Source organism: Pristiophorus japonicus, chromosome 3 (assembly GCF_044704955.1).
Source record: "Pristiophorus japonicus isolate sPriJap1 chromosome 3, sPriJap1.hap1, whole genome shotgun sequence".
Classification (NCBI taxonomy): Eukaryota; Metazoa; Chordata; class Chondrichthyes; family Pristiophoridae; genus Pristiophorus; species Pristiophorus japonicus.
In genome coordinates, this window is record NC_091979.1 from 183,765,647 (window position 1) to 183,792,369 (window position 26,723).

Genomic DNA, 26,723 nt, shown 5'->3' on the forward strand with positions numbered 1-26,723 from the left:
TTGGCCATTCACGTGCCTATCCCCTCACTGTGGCAATAGAGTATTGGCAAGAGCCTGTGCAGAGGTTGGCCTCTTGGTATCTTGGTTAGAGAGCAATCCTCGGTACAGCGATATAGCGATGGGTGCATCAGAGGCAATGCCAGGAAGGTAGCAGAGTGAACTGGCCATTGATTGCATCTCACTCAGCCAGGTGATTACATCCCTCCACAGATCATTTGCATCTAATTACTGCCCAGTGCCAAGCCTGTATCTGCTAACTCCCCGTTATAACAGGGAGTCAGACAACAGCACAACAAAGTCCATTATCATTATCTCAATGGACTACCAGGATGATAGAAAATGAACTAGATGGACCTTGGTATTTTTTATTCTAGCTATTTCTATGTTCCGAAAGAGTTAAATAGAAAGGAAAAAGAAAGGAAAATGGCAAGAACCCCTCCTGTGCCAGGCTTCCAGCTTCACCATCTCCAATGTTGACTGTTGTGTGTCTTCCTATGTTAATGATGGCCTCTTCCATAAGACTCAGTGTCCGGAGTATAGTAGGGCATTCTCCTGTGCTGGTAGCTCCCTCCTATTGTGTGCTAGCTTCTCCCACAACAAGAGTGGAATAGAATCATAAAATAGTACAGCCCAGAACGAGGCCACTAAATAAAGCAATCGCGATCAATTAGTCTACCACAGACCCAGACAGGATGCAAGGAAAATCCCAGTGGTGGAGGGCTTTTGGAACTAAATTACTCTTCAAAAGAGCCAGCACATAGTAGAATGGCAACCTTCTGTACTATATTCTATGGGGCCAAAATTGTCCCTTTTGGGGCGGTAAGGACTTCCCGCCCATGGGCAGGTGAAGGGCTTGACCCATCTGTAATTGCCCACGGACCAGGGGCGGTGAAAACGGGCTTTCCCCATGCGCCGTCTTTTCCGCCCCGCCCGGCGCCAATCCACTTTCCACCCCATGGGAGGAATTGCCCCACGGGAGTGCGGTCAGCGCTGGTCAGTGCTCCCGACAACTTCGCGAAGCACGAAGCTTCCGGTGGCTGGATGCTGCGGCCGCCTTTAAAGGGGTTTAATTGTCAGCTGACTCCTGACAATGGCGGCCGCTGGTTCGGCTGCGCCGATAACAGGCAGCCCAACACCTCTTCTTGGGGGTGCGGGCTGTTGGCCCGGCTGAACCCCTCCCTGATGGCCCATTGGGCACCACGGAGGCCTCACGAGGTCTCACAGCGTCCCTCACCTTGAAATGAAGGGGAGGGACATTGCAACTCCGTTCCACCTGCTCCCGACTCTGCTCCGCCCGCTCCCGCCTCCAACAGCGCCCGCGAGCGCAGGGAGGCTTCGCAAAAAACAAAGTCCCGAATATTGCTCCATTCTCCATCCCATCACTACGGCGCTAAATCTTCAGTTAATTCAAATTACCCGCCCCAAACCAGGTGGAGGGTAATTTCAGCCCCCATGATTCTATTCTATTCTAAATGCAGATTAACTCACAACAAAAGTGATTACAGAGCAAGTGACATTCTCAATAATTGTAGTGCTGGATGTGTTGAAGCAGAGCTGCCTTCTCATTCGGTGTTAAGCAACTACAATGAAGCTGGGTGAGATCTGCAATGCTCTACAAATCTCTAACCTCCCTTGTTTCTCGATACACAGGGGGCTACTATTAAACGTCATGAGGTGACAGGAGCCATCGTGATAGCTCGAGTGATCCGTGGCGGTCTCGCTGACCGCAGTGGTGAGTAAACCCCAAGGGAACGTGGGTGCAGTCGGCCAAAGTGTCCGAGGGCGTGCGGAGGCTCGACTGCTCCAGCCACTTTCAGTGGGTGAAGATCCTCGCTGCCAGTGGGTGCTCGGAATATTGCCCCCCCCCCACCCCCACAAGAGGTGGGTTTAACTGCAGCCGGCATTGAGTGAATGCCGGGGATTATTGGCATGGTTCGAACCCACCCCAGCTAGTGGCAGTAGTGGGAATTTCAACTAGGCGCAGGATTTGGTCGGGCTGGCATCAAACGCGCTCGACTTCAACAGCATGATTGTCCAGGCTTCACCGCCATGCTGCCCATCGGTTGCCAGCCCGATAACAGAGTTGGGGGGTGAAAGCGGCAGCTGGCCTTGCGGGTAGGAACGTAAGTTCAGGAGGTAAGAGGGCAAGAAGGTAAGTCATGGGCAGCGAGTTTCGGGAGGAGCTCGCGAGAGGGAAGGTGGGGGCCGGAGGTGGGGAGACGGAGCTGGGGAGGCCTAAACATAGAAACATAGAAACATAGAAAATAGGTGCAGGAGTAGGCCATTCGGCCCTTCGAGCCTGCACCGCCAATCAAGAAGATCATGGCTGATCATTCCTTCAGTACCCCTTTCCTGCTTTCTCTCCATACCCCTTGATCCCCTTAGCCGTAAGGGCCATATCTAACTTCCTCTTGAACATATCCAATGAACTGACATCAACAACTGTCTGCGGCAGGGAATTCCACAGGTTAACAACTCTCTGAGTGAAGAAGTTTCTCCTCATCTCAGTCCTAAATGGCCTACCCCTTATCCTAAGACTATGTCCCCTGGTTCTGGACTTTCCCAACATCGGGAACATTCTTCCCGCATCTAACCTGTCCAGTCCCGTCAGAATCTTATACGTTTCTATGAGATCCCCTCTCATCCTTCTAAACTCCAGTGAATAAAGGCCCAGTTGATCCAGTCTCTCCTCTTATGACAGTCCAGCCTTCCCTGGAATTAGTCTGGTGAACCTTCGCTGCACTCCCTCAATAGCAAGAACGTCCTTCCTCAGATTAGAAGACCAAAACTGAACACAATATTCCAGGTGAGGCCTCACTAAGGCCCTGTACAACTGCAGTAAGACCTCCCTGCTCCTATACTCAAATCCCCTAGCTATGAAGGCCAACATACCATTTGCCTTCTTCACCGCCTGTTGTACCTGCATGCTAACCTTCAATGACTGATGAACCATGACACCCAGGTCTCGTTGCACGTCCCCTTTTCCCAATCTGCCGCCATTCAGATAATATTCTGCCTTTATGTTTTTGCCACCAAAGTGGATAACCTCACATTTATCCACATTATACTGCATCTGCCATGCATTTGCCCACTCACCTAACCTGTCCAAGTCACCCTGCAGCCTCTTCACGTCTCCCTCACAGCTCACACCGCCACCCAGTTTAGTGTCATCTGCAAACTTGGAGATATTACACTCAATTCTTTCATCCAAATCGTTAATGTATATTGTAAAGAGCTGAGGTCCCAGTACTGAGCCCTGCGGCACTCCGCTAGTCACTGCCTGCCATTCTGAAAAGGACCCATTTATCCCGACTCTCTGCTTCCTGTCTGCCAAACAGTTCTCTATCCACGTCAGTACATTACCCCCAATAACATGCGCTTTGACTTTGCACACCAATCTCTTGTGCGGGACCTTGTCAAAAGCCTTTTGAATGTCCAAATACACCACAACCACTGGTTGTCCCTTGTCCACTCTGCTAGTTACATCCTCAAAAAATTCCAGAAGATTCGTCAAGCATGATTTCCCTTTCATAAATCCATGCTGACTTGGACCGATCCTGTCGCTGCTTTCCAAATGCACTGCTATTTCATCCTTAATGATTGATTCAAACATTTTCCCCACTACTGATGTCAGGCTAACCGGTCTATAATTACCCGTTTTCTCTCTCCCTCCTTTTTTAAAAAGTGGTGTTACATTAGCTACCCTCCAGTCCATAGGAACTGATCCAGAGTCGATAGACTGTTGGAAAATGATCACCAATGCATCCACTATTTCTAGGGCCACTTCCTTAAGTACTCTGGGATGCAGACTATCAAGCCCCAGGGATTTATCAGCCTTCAATCCCATCAATTTCCCTAACACAATTTCCCTCCTAATAAGGATATCCTTCAATTCCTCCTTCTCACTAGACCCACTGTCCCCTAGTACATTCGTAAGGTTATTCGTGTCTTCCTTCGTGAAGACAGAACCGAAGTATTTGTTCAGTTGGTCTGCCATTTCTTTGTTCCCCATTATAAATTCATCTGAATCCGACTGCAAGGGACCTACATTTGTCTTCACTAATCTTTTTCTCTTCACATATTTATGGAAGCTTTTGCAGTCTTTCTTGTGGGGCCTGGAGGAGCACTTTTTACACCTCCTAGTCCCACAGTGCTGCTTCATCAATTTGTTCCTCCATCATAAGGCCAGAAGTGGGGATGTTCACTGATGATTGCAGTGTTCAAATCCATTCCCAATTCCTCAGGTAATGAAGCAGTCCATGTGCAGCAAGACCTGAACAACATAGAGGCTGATAAATGACAATTAACATTTGCGCCAGGCAATGATCACCTCCAACAAGCAAGAGTCAAACCACCTCCCCTTGATATTCAGTGGCATTACCATCGCTGAATCCCACAGCATCAATATCCAGGGGGTCACCATTGACCAGAAACTTAACTGGACCAGCCACATAAATACTGCGGCTAAAAGAGCAGGTCTGGGTATTCTGCAGCGAGTGTCTCACCTCCTGACTCCCCAAAGCCTTTCCACCATATACAAGGCACAGGCTCAGAGTGGGATGCAATACACTCCACTTGCCTGGACGCATCATCATCATAGGCAGTCCCTCGGAATCGAGGAAGACTTGCTTCCACTCTAAAAATGAGTTCTTAAGTGACTAACAGTCCAATACGAGAACCACAGTCCCTGTCACAGGTGGGACAGATAGTCGTTGAGGGTAAAGGAGGGTGGGACTGGTTTGCCGCATGCTCTTTCCGCTGCCTGCGCTGGTTTTCTGCATGCAGTCGGCGATGAGACTCGAGGTACTCAGTGACCTCCCGGATGCACGTCCTCCACTTAGGGCGGTCTTGGGCCAGGGACTCCCAGGTGTCGGTGAGGATGTTGCACTTCATCAGGGAGGCTTTGAGGGTGTCCTTGTAACGTTTCCTCTGCCCACCTTTGGCTCGTTTGCCGTGAAGGAATTCCGAGTAGAGCACTTACTTTGGGAGTCTCGTGTCTGGCATGTGGACAATGTGGCCTGCCCAGCGGAGCTGATCCACCATCCGACAACTTTTTACCCTCAACCTCCCCTCTCCCACTGTCTAAACCTCCCCTAGCTTTAATAGACCCTGATAGGGAGTGCATTTTCTTAAAACTTTACTTAAAACCCTAATCCCACAAATCCCACAAACTCGGGCCTACCTAAGGGCCGAACCTTCCCTCCAAACCGCCACACCACTCATCGGAGACGACAACCGGACTACCTGCGACGACCAAGCCTCCTGCAGCGGCGACCTGGACCTGTACCTGGACCTGGACCTGGACCTCTTCCCTCCTTCGGTGACCTCCTCCTTCAACGTCAACTCAGCTGCCCCACCCGATCCCCAATCTTTGACGACGCCCGGCAAGCCAGGTGAGCCTCCGACCAGACGATCGGGCTTCCACCCCTCCAGCGGCGATCTGGTAGCCTCCAGCGGCGGCAGCTGGGCCTCTCCACTTGCCTGGATGAGTGCAGCTTCAACAACACTCAGGAAGCTCGACACCATCCAGGACAAACAGCCCACTTGATCGGCACCCCATCCACCACCTTAAACATTCACTCCCTCCACCACCGGTGTGCCGTGGCTGCAGTGTGTACCATCTACAAGATGCACTGCAGCAACTCGCCAAGGCTTCTTCGGCAGCACCTTCCAAACCCGCGACCTCTACCACCAAGAAGGACACCGGGGGAGGGGTGGCTCAACACTAATGGGGGAACTCTCCAGTGGGGGGGGAGGGGTAGGGGGCTCGCCACCGGGGGAGGGGGGGAACTCTACATCGGGGAGAGCTCTACACTGAGGTGGTGGGGGTGCAGTTCTACACCAGGGGGGGTGGTGGGCGGAGAGGACGCTACACCAGGGCAGTGCTACAACAAGTCAGATTGGGGCTGAAAACCAGCAGTGGGTGGGTGGGGTACATTCCATGGCTGACCGTTTAAATCCCAATGGCGGGTGCCCACCACAGGAGCCGCACCTCACACTTGCCTTCCTCCAAAGTCCACATACTGTGCCCTGTCTGGGGAAGCAGTCAGGCCCCTCTCCCCTTAGACAGATGCAAGTGCCTCCCACCCCCCAACTCCTCCCTTTGTAAGAAACAGCTGTAAAATTAATAACAATATTTTCTGACCTCAAATCTTGGAGTGGGATTGCATCCTGCCATTTCTAGTCTCACTGATGCCCTGTGGGTGCTCTGAGAGGTTGGGGGCAGGGGTACAAGTGTAAGATGAAGCTGCTGGGAAAGTGGGCGGTGAGCTACGCAGACTAACAGCACACTGATGACGTGGAAGCCCACAGTGTTGTGGTCAGGAGGGCAAAGTTTGTGTCCGGTACTTTACGTAATCCTACAATTCGCGCCCCACCACTCCAACTCTCTCCCGTTACTTCCTTTTGTCCATGGGGAAAGAGCTGAAGGTGTTTGCTTTCACAAACAAGGCATCAGTAACCTACTTGATAATTGCATGGACTGCAAATTGGCTGATATTACTAACGCCCCCTAAAGCTGCCTGGAAGGAGTTGGAAGCAAAAGAAAAACAGGAGATGGGCTGAGGTGGGGATGGGTGGGATACAGTGGGTGGTGTTAGCCATAGATTCTTGGTAGAGTGCTAATGAACTCAATCCACTGCCACTTACTAACAGGCACTTCCTGTCTGTCATTTCAGGATTGCTGTTTGCTGGCGATAAGCTGGTCGAAGTAAACGAGATACCAGTCGCTGGGCTCGAGCCCGAACATATTATCCAGCTACTGGTAACAGCTTCTTGCAGTGTAACTGCTGCTTCCTCACTGTATTCATGGTCATCCTTCCTGCCCCCAGTATCATACTCTCTCCAAAAGGTGCTGCCACTGGCTGGGGTCTCAAGGCACTGGCTCCCCTGCAGTACTTCACCCAGATGCTCAGCCTCCACATGTAGCTCTAGCCCATGGGTGTCAGCTGGATTTTCTGTAAGGGTCTCCAATCCTGTCCTCACCCATATCTACACACTTTCCAGCAGGAATCACTGGGGGGGTGACCAGGAGCCCTGGCACATCCTGAGGCCTGTTTGCTCCTCTGAGTCCTGCCCTGACTAAGAACAGATAACTCATCGTAGACCTACTCAGTATGACCTGGTCTTTGTGTTTCAGTACACACTGCCTTGTCATTTACCCACTGGAGTTGATTTTAACCCCACCCCACCCCACCATTAGGAGAAACCCAGGCAAGAGGGAGCAGTTAAAATGGAGCGGATGACTTACTCCGTTATCGTCCCAATCTGGCTGACTGCAAATTAAATTCAGGCGTCAAGGACACCCGGTCACAAGCCAATGGTGTCCTCTTTAAATATGTAGAACAGGCTCCTATGACCTAATCAAGGCCCAATCTGCGATTATTACCTGAGGCAGTGGTGGTTTCCCCGCCAGGCCAAACCTGTTGGGAACAGCGGCCAGGGCCAAAGGAGGCCCAACAAGGAGAGGTTTCCATATGGGCCAGAAGGAGCAGGGTGTGGCCCAAATGCAATAGTCATCAGCTTCAGGAGGAACTATACCCTAATGAGATTCAGAATCTTCAGGAGAGGAGGGGCCCATACCCCAGGGAGAGTCAGAGTCTTCAGGAGAGGAGGAACTATTCCCCAGTGAGAATCAGAGTCTTCAGGTCAGGAGCAGACCTGTACCCCAGTGAGAGTCAGTCTTCAGGAGAGGAGGGGACCCATTCTCTAGTGACAGTCAGAGTCTTCAAGAGAGGAGGAACTATACTTCAGTGAGTCAGAGTCTTCAAGTGAGGAGGGACCCGTTCCCCAGTGAATCAGATTCTTCAGGACAGGAGGGAACCTGTACCCCAGTGAGAGTCAGAGGCCTAGAAATTGGCCAACTTACCACCACGAGTTTTCACTGTGATCCAGTAGAAAAATGGCAGCTGCCACACTAGCGTCCTTCTCTGGCATGGTACTCAGCAACTGCCATTTTGGTGAGGACCGTTTCAGAGGGTAGTTAAGAGTCAACCACATTGCTGTGGGTCTGGAGTCATATATATGCCAGACCAGATAAGGACAACAGATTTTCTTCTCTAAAGGACATTAGTGAACCAGCGGTTTTTGCGACAATCCGGTTGTTTCATGGTCACCATTACTGACGCTAGCTTTTTATTCCAGATTTATTTCATTGAATTTAAATTCCTCAGCTGCCATGGTGGTATTTGAACTCATGTCTTTGGATCAATAATACAGGTCTCTGGATTACTAACCCAGTAACATAACCACTATGCTACCGTATTTGACCCCAAGATGAGCTTCTGACTACATATCCGCGCCATCACTAAGACCGCCTATTTCCACCTCTGGAACATTGCTCGACTCTGCCCCTGCCTCAGCGCATCTGCTGCTGAAGCCCTTGTCCATGCCTTTGTTACCTCTAGACTTGACAATTCCAACACACTCGTGGCTGACCTCCCACATTCTACCCTATGTAAACTTGAGGTCATCCAAAATTCTGCTGCCTGTGTCCTAACTCGAACTAAATCCTGTTCACCCATCACACCTGTGCTTGCTGATCTACATTGGCTCCCGTTTAAGCAACACCTTGATTTAAAAATTCTCATCCTTGTTTTCAAATCCCTCCATGGCTTCTGTAATCTCCTCCAACCTCACAACCACCCGAGATATCTGTGCTCCTCTAATTTTGGCCTCTTGAGTGTCATGTATCCTACATGGCTACTGCTAGTACTATCACAAGGTGTGCCACCAGAGGGCACAGCAGTGGGAGACTTGTAGGTTACCTGTACAGGTGTGCCTGGTCTAGTATAAAAGGCAGGCCACCAAGTGTGATCCTCTCTCTGGAGTTAACAAATAAAGGACTAAGGTCACTGCAGTTCAAGTACAACACATTGCATCGTGGAGTCATTACTCGAGTATCCAAGGACATAACAATTAGCGACGAGATTACGGACTTTCACGCGAACATAGCTACTCTTGGTACGTTGCAGCAGTTCGCCGATGGTGATGATTGGGACACCTTTGTGGAGAGGCTCGACCATTTCTTCACAGCAAACTACCTGACAGGCGAATTCCTGGCCACACTGTCTGATAAGCGCAGAGCTATCCGGCTAACCAGTTGTGGGCCCACCAACTATGGCCTCGTCAGGGACTTGCTGGTGCCAGCAAAGACAACAACCAAGACATACAAGGAGCTCGTAACCCTGATCCATGAGCAACTCAAACCCAAGGAGAGCATCCTCACATCCAGACACAGGTTCTACACCCGCCGACGGCCCGAAGGCCAGGAAATTACGAAATACGCTGCAGACCTCAGGAGGCTTGTGGCACCGTGTGATTTCGGCGACCACCTCAACGATGCGCTGCGGGACATTTTTGTCATTGGAATCGACCACTTCTACATAAGGGCCTTCTTCATAAGTTACTGTCGGCGGATACCACAGTAGAAGGCCATCTCTGTGACCTCGACCTGCGGCTCTAGACAGATGATACACCCACAGGACTCAAACCCGGCAGGTACTGTACACCGAGTGGCGCCTTTTAGAGGCTGGACTGTAGAACGCAAACCCTCTCAGGGGAGAGAGAACAGGCCCCCAATCCCTTAACTCAGAGGGGGGCTAATCGAGTAGCTCCATGCTGGCATTGTGGAGGGAATCACAGGGCTCACCAGTGCCACTTTAAAGCCTATGTATGTAAGGGCTGCAGCACAAAGGGCCACCTCTAGCGAATGTGTAAGAGAAATATGACTCACTGTGTTGATGAAGAGTCTGCAGATGGCCATGAATCCAGCACGGATTATGAAACGATAGGCAGAGAGGCAGCTCAGCCCCACGATGAGGTATATAGCATGTTTACCTGCACCACTGAGTGTTCCCCGTTGAGGATGGAAGTCGAGATAGATGGCGTTCCAGTCTTCATGGAAGTGGACACGGGGGCGAGCCAGTCAGTAATGAATCAAGAAGCCTTTGAAAGGCTATGGGACAATCAAGCTGAAAGACCCAAGTTGGTCCCGGTTCAGGCAAAGCTGCGCAACTACACCGATGAACTTATCCCAGTCATTGGTAGTGCGAATGTAAAGGTACGCCATGATGGTGCGGTGCACAAGTTACCGCTGCTCGAAAGAAGCTGGATAGAGAAGATCCATTGGAAGTGGGAAGACTTCACTTCTCCAGCGATCGACATCCTCTGCGTTCGGAGGCACAGCAAGCCCTCATTTAATGGTGGACCCGGCACCAGAGAGCAGACCAGCATAGCATCCGAGGCACAGACCACCCAGCATGACTGCGTGGAGATGATCCAGCTGAGACGGCCCGAACGCACCTTCCAGGCTCCAGTGGCAGGACTCCGGAGGAAGAAAATCGGATCCAAAGGCGACTTCCTAGCTTCGGTGGCAGAACCCGGGGAGAAGAGGATCACCGCAGTCGACATCGTGAATGGAGGAAAGATGGTGCCCAAACCACGAGGTGAGGCGCTGAAGAAAAAGATGGCCGCGGCCAGACCATGAGCTGCAGCGCTGATGGAGCAACACGTGGAAGCAAACGGAGAAGAGGATTGGGGTAAAGAAAACAAGGCTCTCTTAAAGCAGGCCTGCAATCCACTACAATTAAAGGGACAGTTCCACACACTCAAGCAATGTAATAGCAACTATAAGTTAGAGATAAAATGTGTAACTGATGATCAGAGTTGTGTACATACAATAAGCAAGGAAAAGTTGCGCGATCATGTAAAATGTGTAATTGATGATCAGAATTGTGTACATGCAAACAGCGAGGAAAAGTCGCGGGATCGCGATCGGAGCTACAGAGCATCTACAATAAGTAATGACAAGTTGTGTGATGTAGGATTTCAATTGCACGCAGCCAATGCAGCGGGCAGACACCCATCGGGAGCACACAGGTCCAGCACACTACCCAATGCTGTAGCCTATGTCCTTGGGACCAGAGTTATGCATCATGGAGTGTGGCCACAAGCAGCCAATACATACGAGTTGCAGAGCAAGTGACCTCAGCAGGGCAACGGCACCGGTATCGATACCCTGCCCCTGATTGGCTCCATCTCTCAGGCACCCGATGGCACCAACCGCCATGAGCCTGAAAGAACAAACTGTGCTAAGGTGCAGCCCCCAGACCCCATCGCCACCAAGGCCATACCCGGAAATGAAGGGTCACCCACTACAGTCCCCCCAAAGGGGACCAGGACCAGCCAGGATCCCAAACCAAACAACGCCCAGGCTAGCGAGTCAGCAGTTCCCTGTGCACTGCTGGACTACAGCTCCCCAGGGAGCAGCAGCTACTCAGGGCGCAAAGAAAAGACGGGGAGGTCACAGGCATCTGTGAACCTGCCCGACGCTAGGAACCACAGCAACAGCCCCAAGAGCAGGCAGCTCGAGCCAACTGGGTTCCCACTGGCAGCACTGGGCACTGCGCTGCCACCAGACTTCCTGGACACCATCCAGCAGTTCTGGGGCTAGCTTGTCCTTACGCACCGGTCACCGATCCCCAGCACGCATCAATAATGTATCTCACCAGTCTAGCGTACCGGTCTCACAACTAAACCACAAATGACTGCAAACTTGTCTTCCTGAACTTGAATGTATATGAACGCACTAAGCCTCCGGCATAACCTATATGTGGAAGGGGGAGAATGGAGTGGTCAGGGACACACACAAACAGCAACCACCAGCACTCTACTGCACCAACTACTCACCCAAGATTGAAACGACCCGTCAAGGGTCAACCAGATAGAGCTAAGCCCAGAGCACAGTCAGTGCAGAGGCGATTTGTACTAAAGGCTTGGGGCAGAGTGATGTCATGTATCCTACATGGCTACTGTTGGTACTATCACAAGGTGTGCCACCAGAGGGCACAGCAGTGGGAGACTTGTAGGTTACCTGTATAGGTGTGCCTGGCCTAGTATAAAAGCAGATTTCTGGAGTTAACAAATAAAGGACTAAGGTCACTACAGTTCAAGTACAACACATTGCCTCTTGGAGTCATTATTAGAGCATCCAAGGACATAACATTGAGCATCCCCGATTTTAATCACTCAACCATTGGTGGTCATGTCTTCTGTTGCCTAGGCTCTAAGCTGTGGAATTCCCTCCCTAAACATCTCCACCTCGCTATCTCTCTTTCCTCCTTTAAGACGCTCCTTAAAGCCTGTCTCTTTGACCAAGCTCTTGGTCATCTGCCCTTGTGTGGCTTGGCGTCAAATTTTGTTCTATCATGCTCCTGTGAAGCGCCTTAAGATGTTTTATTACATTAAATGCGCTATATATACAAGTTGTGTGTGATTCAGCAAGATTACATTTTATGTGTAATCTGGTACATTGACCTAATTTTAAATCCCACGCCCCCAACCTGGCAGAAACAGGGTGGTGGAGGTGGGTATAAATTGAGGCCCCTCTGATCCTCTGATCCCGTGGCCTTCTGCCTTGTCCCGATCTTATCCTTTTGAGCAGGTAGGCAGTGGGGTCCATCTTTAAATTATGTAGATATCATCAGGACTCGATCTGCAGTTTAAGTTGAAAACTGAGTGGCGGGAGCAGTAATGAGTTCGGCCCTCTCCATCAGGTTTAACCTATTGGGAATCAGATTATGGACCACAATGATCTAACCAAGATGCAATAATGCAATGGCACATGGACAGAGTTGGCCAATGGGATACAATTGAACAAAGGTCTCCGCTCCTAAACCTTACTCACAAACTGTTTTGCTAATATATGTTATTTGTGAGTATGTATTTGATAAAAGTGACAATTAATCCATTATCTGTTTGAATAGATCAAGTCTGAAGGCACCATCACTTTCAAGCTTATTCCAGTGTCACATCGACCAGTGAGCTCCTCCCAAAACACGGTAAGGCCTGTGTCATAATGATTACCCCTCAGAGATGGGCTTGCTTTATACAGAACCTTACCCAGGGTTGAGGTGGGATTTATGTCACCTTTGACCCTATCACCTTAATCTATAATCCTGTCTTCTCTCTGCCTTCCCCCCCACCCCCAATCCTCCCACCCACCATCCACTCCTCATCACCAGCACCACGCGGTCCCTTTCCATCTCTCTCATTCTTCCATCTCTTCCCCCATATTTTACACCACAGCAAAATCTGTCCCTCTCTAACCAGTGTTCTTTCACTACCAGAACGCTCTGACACCTCTTTTGTCCACATATTTCTCATTCTCTACATCTTATTCCTTCACTATTCCTCTCCCCCACCATCTTGCAGTCCCATCGCTCTTCTCATTCTCGCTCCCACCATCTCCCTCCCCCATCACTCTTCCCATTTTCACTCCCACCATCTCCATGTCCCATCACTCCCCAGTGGGTTATTGTGGGATAGGTTACAGCAGCAGAGTTTTAGATGAGCTGGATGCTGGTGAGTAGATGCTTTGGAGAACTGGGAGTCAATGTATAGCAGCAGGGACACATATGGGACATGATATGAGCATTTTTAGATGAACATGGAGGATGATAGACCAGTCAGGAGAGCATTGGAAATTTCAAGCCTGGAGTGACAAAGGTATGGATGAGGTTTTCAGTTGCAGATGGGGTGAGGTAGGGGTGAAGGCCAGCGATATTATAGAGGTAGAAATAGGCAGTCTTTGTGATGGAAAGGATATGTGGTTAAAATCTGAGCTCAGGAACAAACAGAAACCATTAGTTAATTGATTATCTTATTACCATCGTAATACTGCAATCAATCACTGCCCCACCATTGGCAGCAGTGCCTTCAGCTGCCTAAGATCTGGAATTCCCTCCCTAAACCTCTCCACTTTCTATTTTTCTCTCCTCCTTTAAGAAGCTCCATAAAACCTACTTCTGTGTCAAGGTTTGATCACCTGTCCTTATTGTCTTTTACTGAATTTGTTTTCTTAGATATTCGCTATTCATTTTCTCTGTTAATTAGCATAGCAACTCTAGTTACTTTAATTACACTAAACATTAACTCCATACCCACCTTAAATTATTGATTCCCTGTGGTGGGTGATGAACTTAGAAATGACAATTGCTGTGTAACAATCCTATGCCACGAGCTAGAGATTGTTCACATAATTTACATAACCAGTCTTCTAAAATGGCCACAATAAAAGACCCAGTAGGAAGGAGCAAATGAACAAGCGTTGTATCTGCTCTGGTTGGATGGGAATCACCAGAAACAAAAGAGGCGAGAGGGGAGTGGAAGATACAGTTATATCTGGAATTACGTTGTACATCACAGGTGATATGCCAGATGTGAGAGCTTGTGTGCGATCGATGGTGAATTGGGATAACCTTTGTATCTCATCCAGTACTTTTCTCCTCCGCAGCTTGTTAAAAACTCATGAACGGTATTGAACATCCCCTGCTCTTCCTCCCTCCTATCCCCCTCCCCTTTTGCTTTGATCAGCACTAAAAAGGGGGTCGCCTACCCCGCTCCTTCCCCAGTTCTGACGATAGGTCTAGACTCCAAACGGTAACCCGGCCTGTTCTCTTTCAGATGCTGACTGACCTCCTGTGTATTTCCAGCATCCTCTATTTCTGCTTCAGATTTGATGGTTTCTTCTGATTTTTTTTCTCCGTATACGTTTTCTTTTTAAACCATTGATCACACGCCCTTTGTAGCAGCACTTGACGCAGAACTATTTGAAATTCCTCCTTTCCTGCAGATTTATGTCAGGGCGCAGGTAGATTACTGCCCAAGGTACGATCCCATGATCCCCTGCCCCGAAGCCGGCCTGAACTTCAGGAGAGGAGACATCCTGCAGATTGTCGACCAGAATGATGCGCTCTGGTGGCAGGCCCAGAATATTACAACTCTCTCAAGGTGTGCGGGCCTGATTCCCTCCAATAACCTGCTGAAGAGGTAAGATAACTGTCCCTGAAGGTGTAACAGCAGGGCTGGTGTGAGAGGACAAGTAATGGTGCAGTACTAAGGCCACTCCCTCTCGCTGAATTATCGCTATCTATAAGCAAGGCTGGTTGTAGCTCCCAGTTGCCCTATGAACAGGGCAGGAGAGACTAGCTCACCAACATCCGTCATCTGATGAGACTTTAAATCGAGACCCCGTCTGCCCTCTCAGATGGATGTAAAAGTTCCCATGGCACTATTTTGAAGTGGGGGAGTGTTATTCCCGGTGTCCTGGCTAATATTTATCCCTCAATCAACATCACTAAAATAACATTATCATATTGCTATTTGTGGGAGCTTGCTGTGCACAAATTGGCTGTCGCATTTCCTACATTAAAAGGGAAAAAAAAGAAAGACTTGCGTTTATATAGAGCCTTTCATGACCACCGGATGACTCCAAGCACTGTACAGCCAATAAAGTACTTTTGAAGTGTAGTCACTGTTGTAATGTAGGAAACGCAGCAGCCAATTTGCACATAGCAAGCTCCCACAAACAGCATAGAAACATAGAAACATAGAAAATAGGTGCAGGAGTAGGCCAATCGGGCATTCGAGCCTGCACCATCATTCAATAAGATCATGGCTGATCATCACCTCAGTACCTCTTCCCTGCTTTCTCTCCATACTCCATTGATCCCTTTAGCCGTAAGGGCCATATCTAACTCCCTCTTGAATATATCCAACGAACTGGCATCAACAACTCTCTGCGGCAGAGAATTCCACAGGTTAACAACTCTCTGAGTGAAGAAGTTTCTCCTCATCTCGGTCCTAAATAGCTTACCCCTTATCCTTAGACTGTGTCCTCTGGTTCTGGACTTCGCCAACATCGGGAACATTCTTCCTGCATCTAACCTGTCCAATCCGTCAGTATTTTAAATGTTTCTATGAGATCCCCTCTCATTCTTCTGAACTCTAGTGAATACAGGCCCAGTCGATCCAGTCTCTCCTCATATGTCAGTCTTGCCATTCTGAGAATCACTGCACTCCCTCAATAGCAAGAACATCCTTCCTCAGATTCGGAGACCAAAACTGAACACAATATTCCAGGTGAGGCCTCATCAAGGCCCTGTAGAACTGCAGTAAGACTTCCCTGCTCCTATACTCAAATTCCCTAGCTATGAAGGCCAACATGCCATTGCCTTCTTCACCGCCTGCTGTACCTGCATGCCAACTTTCAATGACTGATGAACCATGACACCCAGGTCTCGTTGCAACTCTCCTTTTCCTAATCTGCCGCCATTGAGATAATATTCTGCCTTCCTGTTTTTGCCACCAAAGTGGATAACCTCACATTTATCCACATTATACTGCATCTGCCATGCATTTGCCCACTCACCTAACCTGTCCAAGTCACCCTGCAGCCTCTTAGCATCCTCCACCCAGCTTAGTGTAATCTGCAAACTTGGAGATATTACACTCAATTCTTCATCTAATTCATTGATATATATTGTAAAGAGCTGGGGTCTCAGCATTGAGCCCTGCGGCACCCCACTAGTCACTGCCTGCCATTCTGAAAAGGACCCGATTATCCCAACTCTCTGCTTCCTATCTGCCAACCAGTTCTCTATCCACATCAATACATTACTCCCAATACCATGTGCTTTAACTTTGCACACCAATCTCTTGTGTGGGACCTTGTCAAAAGCCTTTTGAAAGTCCAAATACACCACATCCACTGGTTTTCCATTGTCCACCCTACTAGCTACATCCTCAAAAAATTCTCGAAGATTTGTCAAGCATGATTTCCCTTTCATAAATCCATGCTGACTTGGACCGATCCTGTCGCTGCTTTCCAAATGCACTGCTATTTCATCTTTAATAATTGATTCCAACATTTTCCCCACTAGTGATGTCAGGCTAACCGGTCTATAATTCCCCGTTTTCTCACTCCTTCTTTTTAAAAAAGTGGTGTTACATGAGCTACCCTCCAGTCCATAGGAATTGATCCAGAGTCGGTAGACGGTTGGAAAATGATCACCAATGTATCCACTATTTCTAGGGCCACTTTCTTAAGTACTCTGGGATGCAGACTATCAGGCCCTGCGGATTTATCGGCCTTCAATCCCATCAATTTCCCTAACACAATTTCCTGCTTTATATGGATTTCCTTCAGTTCCTCCTTCTCCCTAGACCCTCTGTCCCCTAGTATTTCCAGAATGTTGTTTGTGTCTTCCTTCGTGAAGACAGATCCAAAGTATTTGTTCAATTAGTCTGCCATTTCTTTGTTCCCCATTATTAATTCACCTGATTCTGACTGCAAGGGATTTACATTTGTCTTCACTAATCTTTTTCTCTTCACACATCTATAGAAGCTTTTGCAATCAGTTTTTATGTTCCCAGCAAGCTTCCTCTCATACTCTATTTTCAGCCTCCTAATTAAACCCTTTGTCCTCCTCTGCTGAATTCTAAATTTCTCCCTGTCCTCAGGTTTGCTGCTTTTTCTGGCCAATTTATATGCTTCTTCCTTGGATTTAACACTATCCTTAATTTCCCTTGTTAGTCACGGTTGAGCCACCTTCCCAGTTTTATTTTTACTCCAGACCGGGATTTACAATTGTTGAAGTTCATCCATGTGATCCTTAAATGTTTGCCATTGCCTATCCACTGTCAACCCTTTAAGTATCATTCGGCACTCTATTCTAGCCAATTCACGTCTCATACCATCGAAGTTACTTTTCCCTAAGTTCAGGATCCTAGTCTCTGAATTAACTGTGTCACTCTCCATCTTAATAAAGAATTCAACCATATTATGGTCACTCTTTCCCAAGGGGCCTCGCACAACAAGATTGCTAATTAGTCCTTTCTCATTGCACATCACCCAGTCTAGGATGGCCAGCCCTCTGGTTGGTTCCTTGACATATTGATCCAGAAAACCATCCCTAATACACTCCAGGAAATCCTCCTCCACCGTATTGCTACCAGTTTGGTTAGCCCAATCTATATGTAGATTAAAGTCGCACATGATAACTGCTGTAGCCTTATTGCATGCATCCCTAATTTCTTGTTTGATGCTGTCCCCAACCTCACTACTACTCTTTGGTGGTCTGTACACAACTCCCACTAGCGTTTTCTGCCCTTTGGTATTCCGCAGCTCTACCCATACAGATTCCACATCATCCAAGCTAATGTCCTTCCTTACTATTGCGTTAATTTCCTCTTTAACCAGCAACGCTACCCCACCTCCTTTTCCTTTCAGTCTATCCTTCCTGAATATTGAATACCCCTGGAAGTTGAGTTCCCAGCCTTGGAGCCGTGTCTCCGTGATGTCAATTATATCATATTTGTTAATAGCTGCCTGCGCAGTTAATTTGTCCACCTTATTACGAATACTCCTTGCATTGAGGCAAGAACCTTCAGGCTTGTTTTTCTAACACACTTGGCCCCTTTAGAATTTTGCTGTAATGTGGCCCTTTTTGATTTTTGCCTTGGGTTTCTCTGCCCTCCACTTTTACTTTTCTTCAATGTGATAATGACTAGATAATCTGTTTTTGTTATGTTGATTGGGGGATAAATATTGGTCAGGACACCGGGGAGAACTCCCCTGCTCTTTTTCGAAATAGTGCCATGGGAACTTTTATGTCCAGCTGAGACAGCTCACGTTTAACGTCTCATCCAAGATCGCGGCGCTATATAAATGTAAACCGTGCTTTTTCATTAGTTTCAGGCAGGTTTATTGTGTGAATTTTATGTTCTTGAAAAGGAAAGATATTAGTGCCGGGACAACTGAACAACTTATATTTCTAAAGTACCTTTAGCATACAGCTGCTTCATAGAGACATAATCGGACAAAAAATAGATGCAGAGCCAAAGAAGGACATATTGCGAAGGGTGGCAAAAAGCTTGACTAAGAGAAGGCGGTTTAAGGAGGATCTTCAAGGAGAAGGGGGAGATGCGGAGGGGTTTAGGTTGGGAATTCCTGAGTGTGGACAATTTTCATTTCAGCAACCCAGTGCCGGCATCAAAAAAAGACTTGCATTTATATAATTCTACTCACATCTCTCAGAAATATCCCAAAATGCTTCAAGAACAATAAATTCATTTTGAAGTGCAGTTACAATTTGTTAGCCCTCTTGGCAGCAACTTTGAACACAGCAAGATCCTAAAATCAGCAATGAGATGAATGACCAGTTAATCATTTTTTTGGCAGTGTTACTTGAGGGTGTGATCAGGACACCAGGAAAACTCCCTGCTCTCCTTCACATATGTGCCACGTACCTTCAACATCCACCTGATCAGGGAGAAGGGGTCTCATTGTAAAGATGAACGTAGGATGAACCAAGCAGCTACAGCATGGGTTAGATACAGAGTGCAGCTCCCTTTGCACTGCCCCAAACACTCCAGGGCAGGTACAGCACAGGGTAGATACAGAGTACAGCTCCCTATACACTGTCCTATCAAACACTCCCAGAACAGGTACAGGGGTGGTTAGAAACAGAGTAAAGCTCCCTCTACACTGCCCCAAATACTTCCAGGACAAGATCAGCACGAGTTTGATACAGAGTAAATCTCCCTCTACAGTGTTCCATCAAACACTCCCAGGGCAGGTACAGCTCGGGTTAGATATAAAGAAAAGCTCCCTCTACAATATCCCATCAAACACTCCCAGGACAGGTTAGATACAGAGTAAAACTCCCTCTACACTGCCCCACCAAAAACTTTCAGGCAGATACAGCACAGGTTAAATACAGTGAAAAACTCCCTCTACACTGTCCCATCAAAAGCTCCCAAGCAGGTACAGCACAGGTTAGAAACAGGGTAAAACTGCCTCTACACTGTCCCAAACACTCCCAGGGCAGATACAACATGGGTTACATAAGTACGTAAGAATTAGGAGCAGGAGCAGGCCATTCGGCCCCTCGAGCCTGTTCCGCTATTCAATAAGATCATGGCTGATCTTCTACCTCAACTCCACTTTTCTGCACTCTCCCCATATCCCATGATTCCCTTAATATCCAAAAATCTATCGATCTCTGTCTTGAATATACTCAAAGATTGAACCTCCACAGTCCTCTGGGGTAGAGAATTCCAAAGATTCACCACCCTCTGAGTGAAGGAGTTTCTCCTCATCTCAGTTCTAAATAGCTGACCCCCTTAATCTGAGACTGTGACCCCTGGTTCTAGACTCCCCAGCCAGAGGAAACATCAGCCCTGCATCTACCCTGTCAAGCCCTGTAAAAATGTTGCATGTTTCAATGAGACCACCTCACATTCTTCTAAACTCTAAAGAATATAGGTCTAGTCTAATCAATCTCTCTTCATAGGATAATCCCCCCATCCCAAGAACCAGTTTGGTGAACCTTCATTGCACTCCCTCTATGGCAAGTATATCCTTCCTTTGGTAAGGGGACCAAAACTTTACACAATACTCCAGGTATGGTCTCACCAGGGCTCTATATAATTGCAGTAAGACATCTTTACTCTTATACTCAAAATCTCTTGTAATAAAAGCCAATATTTCATTTGCTTTCTTAATTGCTTGCTGTACCTGCATGATAACTTTCAGTGATCCGTGTACAAGGACACCCAGGTTCCTCTGAACACTAACATTTCCCAATCTCTCAGCATTTAAAAAATACTCCGCTTTTCTATTTTTTCTACCAAAGTGGATAACTTCACATTTCGCCATATTATATTCCATTTGTCATGATCTTGCCCACTCACTTAGCCTGTCTATATCCTTCTCACAACTTGCATTCCCACCTAGCTTTGTAACTTCAGCAAACTTGTATATATTACATTTGGTTCCCTCATCCAAATCATTGATACAGATTGTGAATAGCTGGGGCCCAAGCACTGATCCTTGTAGCACCCTACTAGTTTCAGCTTGCCATCCCGAAAATGACCCGTTTATTCCTACTCTCTGTTTTCTGTCTGTTGACCAATCCTCAATCCATGCTAGTTTATTACCCCCAGTCCCGTGAGCCCTCATTTTGTTCAATAACCTCTTGTGTGGCACCTTATCGAATTCCAGTCCACACATGATACAAATGCCCATCATTTATGCAGGACAGAAGTGGACTGGACAACCCTACTAGATAGGCATACAAATGCTGAGGGTAAATGGGTTGTCTTCAAAACACAGAATACACATATAATTTACTGGGAACGGTACTGAAAGTGGTTGAAAGAGAAAAAGATTGAAGTGTTATTGTGCACCGATCACAAAAGATTTAGGGTTAGGAACATAGGAACAGGAGTAGGTCTTTCAAGCTTGCTCCGCCATTCAATTAGATCATGGCTGATCTGTACCACAACTCCATTAATCCATCTTAGCTCCATAATCCTTGATACCCTTACCCAACAAAAATCTTATCGATCTCAGTCTTGATAGCTCCAATTAATCCAGCATCCACAGTTTTTGGGCGATGGAATTCCAGATTACTGCTATCCTTTGTGTAAAATAAATGCCCTATTCAATGACCTAGCTCTAATTTTAAGATTGTGTCCCTTTGTTCTTTGAATATTGCAAGAGAGGAAATCGTTTCTCTGTAACTATCCTATTGAATCCATTTAACATTTTAAACACCGCAATCAGATAACCTCTCCATCTTCATTCTCAAGAGAATAAAAACTAAGGTTATGCAATCTGTCATCATAATTTAACCCTCTAAGCCCCGGTATCATTCTGGTGAATCTGTGCTGCACCTGCTCCAAGGCCAATATAACCTTCTGAGGTGCGATGCCCAGAACTGAACGCAGTACTGCAGATGGGTCTGACCAATGCTCTATACAACTGAAGCATACCTGTAACTTTTTCAGCTTAATCTGACATAAGGGACTTGTTCGTGACCACAATAAACCTCGATGGGTACAGGTATATTGTTTATAAATACAACAGATTTATTAAGTACTTTACATCCAGTACAAAGAAGTAATACTTAACAAGGCGATAGTCAACACTCTGTTTCTTGAAACCTCAGTGGAAGCCCTGAGTGACTACGGCGCAGTCTCTTTCTTGCTGTGTTCTATTGACTGTAGTTTCCTTTCTTATTTTCCTCTGTGTTCGTGCTGATTTAGTGTTCAAATTCTGTTTCTTTTATACCCTATTTCCCTAACAAAGCATTCTATACTACTTCAGCACATTTCTAGCAGTTAACATGATATTGGCTGAATTTACCATCATGCTTTACTTCTCAGCCTTGTATCATGGTTAGCTAAGCTTACACACATTGCAGTTATTTTTATCATATATTAGTTTAAAAAGCATTATTACACATTTAAAAGCATTATCACAACATGCAGGTAAGTTCTATCTTACATACCTTCCTCCCCTTTGTAATCCAGTCCCCTTGAGGTAAAGGCCAACATTCTTTTTGATTGCTTTATGTACCTGTCTACTAGCTTTTAAAGATTTGGCTACTTGAAGTGTCAAATCTCACTGCTCCTCTAGAGTTCCTAATTTCCCACCATTTATAAAATATTCCGATTTATCGTACTTGCTCACATTAAATCCATGTTTTGTTTTTATTCATTCATGGGATGTGGGCATCAGTGGCAAGGGCAGCATTTATTGCCCATCCCTAATTGCTCTTGAGAAGGTGGTGAGCTGCCATCTTAAACCGCTATAGTCAGTGTAGTGAAGGTACGCTCACAGTGCTGTTGGGGCGAGAGTTCTAGGATTTTGACCTAGCAACGAAGAAGGAATGGCGATATACTTCCAAGTCAGGATGGTGTGTGACACGGAGGGGAACTTGGAGATGATGATGTTCCCCTTGCGCCTGCTGCCTTGTCCTTCTAGGTGGTAGAGGTTTGGGAGGTATTGCCTTGGCGAGTTTCTGCGGTGCATCTTGTAGATGGTACAAACTGCATTCACGGTACGCCAGTTCTGGTAGAGGGTGTGAATGTTTAAGGTGGTCCATGGGAGGACAGATGCACCAACATCAGCGTCCTCGCCCAGGCCAACATCCCCAGTATCGAAGCACTGACCGCACTCGACCAGCTCCGTTGGGTGGGACACATTATCCGCATGCCCAACACAAGACACCCAAAGCAAGCGCCCTACTCGGAACTCCTACAGAGCAAGCGAGCCCAGGTGGGCAGAGGAAACGTTTCAAGGACACTCTCAAAGCCTCCTTGATAAAGTGTAACATTCCCACCGGCAACTGGGAATCCCTGGCCTAACACAGCCCTAAGTGGAGGAAGAGCATCGGGAAGGGCGCTGAGCACCACGAGTCTCGTCGCCAAGAGCATGCAGAAATCAAACGCAGAAGCGGAAGGAGCATGCGGCAAACTAGGCTCCCCACCCACCCTTTCCTTCAACCACTGTCTGTCCTACCTGTTACAGAGAATGTGATTCCCGCATGGACTGTACAGTCATCTGAGAACTCACTTTTAGAGTGGAAGCAAGTCTTCCTCAATTTTGAAGGACTAACTATGATAATGGTGGATGGGGTGCCAATCAAGCAGGCTGTTTTGTCCTGGATAGTGTCGAACTTCTTGAGTATTGCTGGAGCTGCACTCATCCAGCCAAGTGGAGAGTATTCCATCACACTCTGATTTGTGCTTTCTAGATGGTGGAAAGGCTTTGGGGAGTCAGAAGGTGAGACATTAGCCACAGAATACCCAACCTCTGATCTGCTCTTGTTATTGGTGAGTAAGTGTCGCTTGATAGCACTGTCGACAAAACCTTCCATCACTTTGATGATGATTGAGAGCAGACTGACGGGGCGGTAATTGGCCGGAATAGATTTAGGACATATCTGGGCAGTGGGATAGATGCCAGTGTTGTAGCTGTACTGGAACTGCTTGGCTAGAGGCACGCCTAATTCTGGAGCACATGTCTACAACACGACAGCTGGGATGTTGTCGGGGCCCATAGCCTTTGCTGTATCCAGTGCACTGAACCATTTCTTGATATCACGTGGAGTGAATCGAATTGGCTGAAGACTGGCTTCTGTGATGGTGGGGACCTCAGGAGGAGGCCATTATGGACCACCCACTTGGCACTTCTGGCTGAAGATGGTTGCAAACGCTTCAGCCTTATCTTTTGAATTTGCATCCTGGGCTCCGCCATCATTGAGGATGGGAATATTCATGGAGCCTCCTCTTCCTGTTAGTTGTTTAATGGTCCACCACCATTCATGACTGGATATGGCAGGACTGCAGAGCTTTGATCTGATCTGTTGATTGTGGGATCACTTAGCTCTGTTTATAGCATGCTGCTTCTGCTTTTCAGCAAGCATGTAGTCCTGTGTTGCAGCTTCCCCAGGTTGGCACCTCATTTTTAGGTACGCCTGGTGCTGCTCCTGGCATGCCCTTCTGCACTCCTCATTGAACCAGGGTTGATCCTCTGGCTTGATGGTAATGGTAGAGTGAGGGATTTGCTGGGTGATGAGGTTGCTGATTGTGGTGGAATACAATTCTGCTGCTGCTGATGGCCCACAGCGCCTCATGGATGACCAGTTTTGAGCTGCTAGATCTGTTCTGAATCTATCCCTTTTAGCACGGTGGTAATGTCACACAACACGATGGAGGGTGTCTTCAGTGTGAAGATGGGACTTCGTCTCCACAATGACGAAGTGCGGTGGTCACTGCTACCAATGCTAACATGGACAGATGCATCTGCGACAGATAGATTGATGAGGACGAGGTCAAGTAAGTTTTTCCCTCGTGTTGGTTCTCTCACCACCAGTCGCAGACCCATTCTGGCAGCTATGTCCTTCAGGACACGGCCAGCTCAGTCAGTACTGGTGCTACCGAGCCACTCTTGGTGATGGACATTGAAGCCCCATAGGTAGGTGAACCCGCACCTTTCTCTTTCCTCTAATTACAGAATCCGATCTGAACCCATCAGGGTGAGATAAAATGGTCAAGGCTCATCACAACTCAGTATTCTTTTTAACTGTTTATTACACTACGGATAACAAACGCCGCTACACTTTTTGCAAAGTGCTGCATAACAGAGAGACCTGGGGGTTCTTTTGCATGAAACACAAAAAATTAGTATGCAGGTACAGCAATTAATCAGGAAGGCAAATGGAATGTTGGCCTTTATTGCAAGGGGGATAGAGTATAAAAGCAGAGAAGTCCTGCTACAACTGTACAGGGTATTGGTGAGGCCACACCTGGAGTACTGTGTAGTATTGGTCTCCGTATTTAAGGAAGGATATACTTGCATTGGAGGCTGTTCAAAGAAGGTTCACTAGGTTGATTCCAGAGATGAGGGGGTTGACTTATGAGGATAGGTTGTGCAGGTTGGGCCTATACACATTGGAGTTCAGAAGAATGTGAGGCGATCTTATTGAAACATAAGATAATGAGGGGGCTCGACAAGATGGATGCAGAGAGGATATTTCCACTCACAGGGGAAATTAAAATTGAAGATATAGTCTTAGAATAAGGGGCCGCCCATTTAAAACTGAGTTGAAGAGAATTTTTTTCTCTGAGGGTTGTAAAACTATGGAATTCTCTGCCCCAGAGAGCTGTGGAGGCTGGGTCATTGAATATATTTAGGTGTAGATAGACAGATTTTTGAGCGATAAGGGAGTAAAGGGTTATGGGGAGTGGGCAGGGAAGTGGAGCTGAGTCCATGATCAGATCAGCCATAATCTTATTGAATGGTGGAGCAGGCTCGAGGGGCTAAATGGCCTACTCCTGCTCCTATTTCGTATGTTCTTAATCATTATCACTAGAGAAAAAGTACTAGGCAAACTAATGGGACTAAAGGCTGACAAGTCCCATGGACCTGATGGCCTGCATCCTAGGGTCTTTTAAGAAGTGGTTGCAGAGATATTTGTAAATAGTTGAAGCCCCTGCATTGATCCCTGTGGCAACCCAATAGTTACAGTTTGCCAACCTGAAAATGACCCATTTTTCCTGACTCTGTTTTCTGTTAGTTAGCCAATCCTCTACCATGCTAATATATTCCAGATATCCAAAAGGCATTGGTTGTAATCTTCCAAAATTCTCTAGATTCTGGAAAGGTCCCAGCAAATTGGAAAATTGCAAATATAACGCCCCTATTCAAGAAAGGAGGGAGACAGAAAGCAGGAAATTATAGTCCTGTAAGCCTAACATCTGTCATTGGGAAAATGCTGGAATCCATTATTAAGGAAGTAGTAGCAGGACCATCAGAAAATCATAATACAATCAAGCAGAGTCAACATGGTTTTATGAAAGGGAAATTGTGCTTGACAAATTTATTAGAGTTCTTTGAGGATGTAATGAGCAGGATGGAAAAGGGGAACCAGCTTATGTATCAATGAGTAATATTTAGCATTGTTGTTGCCAATTTAAGTGGATTTAAGGGTTAAGTCATGGCAGAGAGCATGGACACGTGTTATGCTCCTCCTGTACTATGTGGGAAATCAGGGACGCCTCCGGTGTCCCTGACGACTATGTGTGCGGGAAGTGTATCCGCCTCCAGTTCCTGACGAACTGCGTTGCGGAACTGGAGCTGTGGGTGGATTCACTCTGGAGCATGCATGATGCTGAGAATGACGTGAATAACACGATTAATGGGTTGGTCTTACCGCAGGTAAAGGGTACACAGCCAGATAGGGAATGGAAGACCAACAGGAAGAGCAGTGCAAGGAAGATAGTGCAGGGATCCCCTGCGGTCATCCCCCTGCAAAACAGATGCACTGCTTTGAGTACTGTTGAGGGGGATAACTCATCAAGGGGGAGCAGCAGCAGCCAAGTTCATGGCACCATGGCTGGTTCTGCTGTACAGGAGGGCAGGAAAAAGAGTGGGAGAGCGATAGAGATAGGGGATTCAATTGTAAGGGGAATGGATAGGCGTTTCTGCGGTTGCAATCGAGACTCCAGGATGATATGTTGCCTCCCTGGTGCAAGGGTCAAGGAAGTCTCGGAGCGGGTGCTGGACATTCTGAAAAGAGAGGGCGAACAGC

General features: G+C 47.4%; 1 protein-coding gene across 1 annotated transcript in view; it reads left to right on the forward strand.

Moving 5' to 3' along the window:
- The window catches only part of LOC139259421 (MAGUK p55 subfamily member 4-like), a 238,666-nt gene that overhangs the window by 26,442 nt on the left and 185,501 nt on the right, over positions 1 to 26,723 (forward strand). The window contains exons 5-8 of the mRNA XM_070874887.1: positions 1,651 to 1,732; positions 6,678 to 6,763; positions 12,765 to 12,839; positions 14,633 to 14,829. Coding sequence (XP_070730988.1) covers positions 1,651 to 1,732; positions 6,678 to 6,763; positions 12,765 to 12,839; positions 14,633 to 14,829 — 440 coding nt within the window. The remainder of the gene's footprint in view (positions 1 to 1,650; positions 1,733 to 6,677; positions 6,764 to 12,764; positions 12,840 to 14,632; positions 14,830 to 26,723) is intronic.